Source organism: Equus asinus, chromosome 24, assembly GCF_041296235.1.
Source record: "Equus asinus isolate D_3611 breed Donkey chromosome 24, EquAss-T2T_v2, whole genome shotgun sequence".
Taxonomy (NCBI): domain Eukaryota; kingdom Metazoa; phylum Chordata; class Mammalia; order Perissodactyla; family Equidae; genus Equus; species Equus asinus.
Genome location: NC_091813.1, coordinates 47,397,892 through 47,404,756, shown reverse-complemented (window position 1 = coordinate 47,404,756; position 6,865 = coordinate 47,397,892). Strand labels below are relative to the sequence as shown.

The 6,865-nt window shown below is 44.4% G+C and overlaps 1 protein-coding gene across 2 annotated transcripts in view; it reads left to right on the top strand.

Moving 5' to 3' along the window:
* The first annotated feature begins 998 nt into the window (after window positions 1-998).
* LAMA4 (laminin subunit alpha 4) overlaps window positions 999-6,865 on the top strand; it is a 135,657-nt gene continuing 129,790 nt past the window's right edge. For both annotated transcript variants that reach the window (XM_014866159.3, XM_014866158.3), the window contains exon 1: window positions 999-1,787. In XM_014866159.3, the coding sequence (XP_014721645.3) occupies window positions 1,590-1,787 (198 nt within the window). In that variant the 5' untranslated portion in view covers window positions 999-1,589. The remainder of the gene's footprint in view (window positions 1,788-6,865) is intronic.

The following is a 6,865-nucleotide window of genomic DNA, read 5'->3' as shown; positions in this document are numbered from 1 at the left end:
TAGTTTAGGAATCAGTGAGAGTGGGGTTCAAACTGGTTCACCTTTTTATGAACTGTGTGACCTTGGGCCAATGTCCTAGTCTCTCTGAATCTCCCTTTTTTCTTCTGTCAAAAGGAAATAATAGTCCTATTTTGCAGGAATGCTCTGAGGCTTACAAGTAAGGTATGCAAAGTATCTGACACACGGTAAGTGCAAAATAAATGGCAGTTTTGTTTATCCTCAGATAAAATGCTTTTTGTCCTATAAAATATAGCTAACAATGAGGTTTTATGAAAATGTTTTTTTGCATGATTGTGGATGATTTCAAACACCCAGAAACTTACTTGGGTGTCATTTTATAGTTGTCCCATCCAATCCTCTTTAAGCCATGTTTGAGTCTCATGGGAATGTTTAAAGTTTCATTATGAAGCCAATGTAAGCAAAGGTATTTATCAGCCATAGTGACCAGTGACTCATCCACTGGGGTACCCCAGCATAACTGTAGGCCAACTTCGCCCTGAAGTCTTGGAAAGGTTACATGACTCAGATGGATGTAGTAGGCATGAGATTACAGGCCAGGAGGAAGAGGTCAGGGCTGTGGCAGTATATTTGACAGGCTCATACACTGCAAGCCTTGTTCCGGGCCCCTTACAAAGCACCTCTTTAGGACGAAAACAAGATGTTCTTTGTAAATAAAAGTTCATGCATTTGAGTAATGAAGTCATTTTCCAGCACTGCAGTGAACGATACTCTTCTCCCAAGCCCTCTGGGTGAAGACTGTCGGGAGAAAGAGGGGCGGCCAGCCAGTCTCAAGAGAAGATATTCGTACAAAGAGTACAGCACCCCACCTCTAGAAAATGAGAGACCTTGCTCAAAAGAGTGGATGCCCTCCTCCTCTGTCATCTGAGATCATCTACTTCTGGCCCGCCCCTAGAATCCCTTTTCCTCCCACTTTCCTGCAAACTAGCCGGGACCACATAAAAGATCTATATAAATATAGCTAAGACATCCGGCACCTTGGCTAAATAAATAAGAGATGTAAGGAAGCAATCACAAAAGCTGAATATTCATCTGGGGCCCTTGGAGGGGCTCCAAACTGAGAGGGGAGGGGAGGCCGCAAGGAAGGGTTGGCCTCGTGTCTGAAAGGCCAACTTGGAGTGGGAGGGCCTGGAAGTGGAAGGTAAAAAGGGAGTGGTGAGAATGGGCGTGGGAAGGAAGCCAGGACAGCGCAGCCCTCAGTCCCGACGCGCCCGGGACAGGAGGTGGCCGGTGCTTGCGGGGCTCGCCCCAACCCGGTCTGTCTTTTGATGCTCAGCGTTAAGCTCCATCCTCTCTACTGTCTTCAGCCAGCGCCTCTGGGGAGAAAGAGAGAAAGTGAACAGAGAGGGAAGAGAGTAAGAGGAGAGAGAGAAAGAGAGAGAGAGTCACTCGCCTACTCTCTCACTCTCCCTGTTTTTATTAAGTTGCTCGTTGGGCTGCCTTGAGTTCCCACATCTGGAAACTGCAGACGCAGAGAAGGTCAAATAAACGAGGCCCCGCCGCATCACTGACCGACAAGGACAGACAGTGGCCGAGCCCCTGGGAGAGCCCTGTTGGATGTCCGCGGAGAGATGGCTTTGAGCTCAGCCTGGCGCTCAGTCCTGCCTCTGTGGCTCCTCTGGGGCGCTGCCTGGTCCGGCGCGGCGTCCGGAGACGACGCCGCTTTGGCTTTTGACATTGAAGGGAGCTCAGCGGTCGGCAGACCAGACCCGCCTGAGACAAGCGAGCCCCGCGTGGCTCCCGGAAGGCTGCCGCCTGCTGCCGCCGAGGTACGGTGTTCCTGCTATTGTTACCCTGCTGGGGCACCTGCGCCCCGCGGGCTGCGTGTGCCATGCTCGTGTCCCTCTCTCTCCCCTCCTCTTTTTCTCTGTCTTCCTTGAGAGTTTCATCCGGACCACATCAGTTCAGAAACTTGAAATAAAAAGTTGTTCTTTGTAAGTTGGATTTGACGTTGTTAGCAGAGAGTTGAAGCTTTGGAACGTGTCACTGTTCAAACTAGCAAAAGTGCATGTGTTCTGTGCCCTCTGCGTGGGTGCTAGACTCATCTGGAGCTGCAGTGGCAGGTCTGTGACTCTCTGCCACTTGTATGTCCCAGTAGGGTCATCTTTGTCAAGCCACAGCACTTAATGTGTGTGCTCTGTCCCTGGCTTCCTGCTCCTCGGTGATGTTAGGACAGTGGGAACAATACTGCGGGACCAATCCTTTTGTCACAAATTAAACAGAAAGTCCTCTGCAGTAGGGGAGAGTGCGGGGGTGGGTGAGGGCCATGGGGCTCTAAAGAAGCTGTTAGGACACTGCAGAGCAGATGCCTTAAATAGACACGAGTCACTATATTCCAGAAACAAGAAGTGATGGTGAAAGTCAAGCCTCATCCCAAAAGTAAAAATGATCAGGAAATGCTATTGATGATATATTTATTCATAGCCATTATGTTGAAAGCATAGCCAAAGTGTAGAAAGTGGGTAAAGGAGGATGAATCCAGAGTGAGTGATTTAAGAGCCCCCTGGACCGAGACGGACAACAGCATGTCCAGCGCGTGGGAGATGCTAAGCAGGAGGAAAGTGAAGTCACCTAAGTTCATGGGAAAGGAAGGAGCTGTTGACCTAACAACACACACACACACACACGCGCGCGCACACGCACACACACACACCCCTAAAGCTATGGTTACAGCAACTATAGAAGCAAAGCAGTACGTGGATTGACACCATTTCTGACAGCATGAAGTCTGGATTATTGCTGCTGATTCTACTAACTGTTAGTATAACTGTGGTTATTCATTATTACTGATAAAATAAGGTTCTTGAAGATGTTCCTTCTCCGGGGGTGAGCCCTACCCATGCCCCAAAAAAGGAGGAGGGTGGGTAGGGCCAGAGCACCCCAACCCCGCATTATGGTGCAAAATGTGACCTCCAGGAGAAAGAGAGGGCACGACTTCTGGTCGACCTCATGCTCAGAACACGAGGAGAAGCCAGACCAGGAAAGGCTCCACACTATGGGAAGGCCTGGCTTCTCCACAGGCTTGGAATTAACCCCTAGGAAGCATTAGGTCCACCTGTTGCTTTGAGCATGGAAAGTCCCTGAATGAAATGCTTCACTTAAGGATAGAGTTGCCAGATAAAATACAAGATGCCCAATTAAACTGGAATCTCAGGTAAACAACAAGTAAATTTTTGGTTCTGTCTCTGCTATTGCATGGGATATATTTATACTAAAAATTTATTCATTGTTTATCTGAAATTTAAGTTTATCTGGGCATCCTTTATTTTTATCTGCTAATTCTAAAAAGATAAGCACATGTAAGTTTTTGTAACTCTCATCCCATAAAAAATGAGAAAATAATTATTTGATTTTTAGGGGACCTTAAATTTATTGTGGAGACCTTGAGCAATTTCTCATAAACTCATATCTTCCGTGAAATAATAGAAGGTGTCACAGCAGAGTGTTTTAGATTGCAGGCTTTGCAGTCTGATGGTCCCAAGTTCAAATTTCAGCTTACCTGCCCCTTACCTTGGGCAAATTACAGATGCTCAAATTGCAGATAAAGAAAGTGAACCTTAGAGAAGTTATTGGTGTCATGTAATACAGTTATCTTGATGAAATTAGGTAAAATATATAGAAAGAGAGTGCTTAACAGTGTCTGACATAGTATAAATGCTTTATACATGCTAAGTGCTATTATTATGATTATAAAATACATGGATGATTGAATTGAAAGAAACCTTTATTGGGGAATACTTCTCAGAACTTTCTTTTTATGGTGCTATTTTACTTAATATTGCTATATCTCTGTCTCTGTCCTTCCCACCAGAAAGAGTGTCCCATAGTGGGTTAAATTTGTAATACTGTCAGAGTCTAATAGGTTCAGAATGTCAGTTGAGGCTTTTGGTTTAGGGAAACAGAAAGAAGCTATTAGTCATTCCAGGAGGGTCAAAGTATATGATGTAGAAAGGGTGGGATTGGGGTAATTGTGTTCCCACCGCATAGTTTCACATGAGGCCTCCAGTGAGCCTGTGGTCCCACGGCGATCCCAACCTCCTGCCATGTGGGTTTCCCATGCTCTTCATAGCCAGTAAGGAGACCTTAAACCAAATACATTCCAGAGGTTTAATAACATGGTACAACCACCCTAGTGAATTGGTTCAGGAGATTATATTTACATCTAGAGAGGGAGAAAGAGACCATGGACACATAAATTATTTGTGGGAGGTTCAAGATGTGGATGGGAAGATATTCTAAAATTACATTCATTTTATTTGAATTGGATTTATATGAATGGTTATTTATTCCCCAATTCTCCTTCAAAGGGAACGAGGATGAATACTAAGGCAAGCACGGAGCAGTGGGAGGCGCTTGGCTGAGAGCCTCCCTAAGGTTCCCTTGAGCTCCTCCATAGCAGGGCTTGTGTCCTCTCACCCCTGGATCCTCCGCCCTCAACACGGATGCCAGCACACTGTGGTGCACAGTGTGAGTTAAGGGAAGAAGTACATGAAATATGCACTGAACACGAGGATGGAGAGTGCTGGGTGACCAAGAAGAAAGGCCCCTCCTTTCCTTCTAAAACAAGCCAAGCGAGTAACCCTGTGCTAATTGGTAGGATTTTCCCACCTTCTGCTTTTTTACAAGCAATTTACGGAGTCCATTGTTGCTGAGTTGATGGTGAGAGCAATGATCCTCAGTAGATGGATGTGGGCGAAGGGGAGACCTTTTTAAAGACGCTTATAAGATCTTTAAACGTATATTCAGTCTTCTAATATTTCATATTTAGGAAAAGAAAGTCTTAATTTCATCGTAGACTCTATAGCAAGTGAAACTAGGCAAAAGTCTTCTTGGCCAGTATGGATATGCAAAAGAACTGGAGGTGGTGCAGGGTGAAGACAGGAACAGTCCCCAAGAAAGGGTACCGGAGTGTCCTTGGGAGGAGTGACTTCTTGTCTATCAAAAAGAAGCAGGGGTTAATAAGGTCAAGAACACTAGGTTACAGGTTGACACCACGTGGCTGGAAAGATACCACACGGAGACTCAGAAGGGAGTGGGGGCTCTGCTGGAAGGACGAAGGGGGAGGCGGGGGAGGGTAACAGGGCTGTCACTGCCTTTGGTAGATAATCGAGGAAATAAGAGAAATAATTGACAATATTGAGCAAAATTCTCTGAGGGGAAACAGGAATTTATCTTCTGGTAACCTGACTGGGTTTTGCTGTTGTTGTTGTTAGCTTCCGTCCTAGAAAATCAGGGTCCCACGAGCCGCGTGTGCAAATCTACCCCACCCTGGACAAACTTACTTGCTGAAAACTTGCAGTATGAGCTAGGTGAATTCTGAGGGACTTTTCCTCTAGACTTTTCACTGTTGATATGCGATCCCATGCTCCAACACATAATTAGGCTCCCTGCCACTAAAGGATTGCAAAATCTTTATCAAAAGACGGTTTAGATCTCTTTCACTATCTGCTTCCCTTTTCCTTTCTTGGTCCCCTTACTTTGATAAAGGTCCTGTAGAATCACATTAGGATCTCTAGTCACTGGCCTAGGCCATCAAATCCCCCGCATATAGTCATTATTTCATTCACTTCATATTCATCCAATGAGCAAGTTTGGAGCCTTACCATGTATGGAACAATAAAACAGGCACCAGGAGGGTCAAAAAGAAGCCAGAGTCACATCCCTACCCTCAGAAAGTAAGCAATCTAAGAAAGAAAAACATATACACAGCCGCTACGTAAAGCAGAATGAATGTTCTGTGAGAGTGGCTACAAGCTAAGTGGCATGGGGGTAATGTGGAAAAAGTATTACTCCTGAGCTAGGCCAGTAGGGCACAATCACCCACTCACCAAACACCAAAGAAAGTTCCTGGAAACATGTTTTAGAAGAAATGGAATATAGTAGCAGTAGTAGTAAGAATAATAGCATAGCTTATGGCTAATACTCATTGAGAATTCACTGTGTCCCAGACACTGTTCTAAGCACTTTCCATGAGTTATTTTCTTTAACCCTCGTGACAACTCAATAAGACTGGTACAGTTATTATCTCACTTTGTAAACGTGGAAACTGAGGCACAGAGCATTTACCCGGGCACCCTGCCTGGTAAGTGGCACAGCTAGGAAGGAGTTTATAAAAGTAATTCGACTATGCAGGGTATCTAGGAAAAGGTGGTTAGGTAAATAGAACTATCTGTAGGCATAATTTCAGTCAAAGTTTTGGGGATTTCTCAAAATGAAAATACATAAAATGCCATTCAAAGCCCATTTATGCAGTGCTTGCTAGATGAGTAGCATAAGTTGCATAAAATCTTAGGATTGCCAAAGAATTGAGATAACTTTTCTTCCCTGCTCAGTCTAATAACTACTTTTTAAACTACTCATATAAGAAAAAATTAAGACTTAATTGACTTCTGCTATGCCCCATGAACCTACATGCATTGTGTTATTTAATACTTACTCAAGGGTGAAAACTATGCCCATTTTACAGATGAGCAAATTGGTGTTTGGGGATAGTAAGTACCTTGCCCAAAGTTTCCAAATTCCATTCTCTTTTCCCAACATATCACTGGGTCTCCCTGACAGAGTTCTTTTTTTGTTGCTGTTAACTGTAGCGTTTTCTTGTATCCTGTTTTCCTTTTACAAGCTTATTCTAGTATGTCTCTTCTACATGGAGCTACGGCCTATGTTAGAAGCTTTTGATTTGGATTAATAGGTGGAGAATTCAAAACAGCACCACCTACAGGAGTACGTGGCCTATCTTACAGAATTTATTATAAAGTTTGTGGAAATAAAGAATTCCATTTGCTCTAGTTCCAGAGTTCTCTGATTTAACCAGAAGCTTTTTTTATTATTATTATTGTGGTGAAAT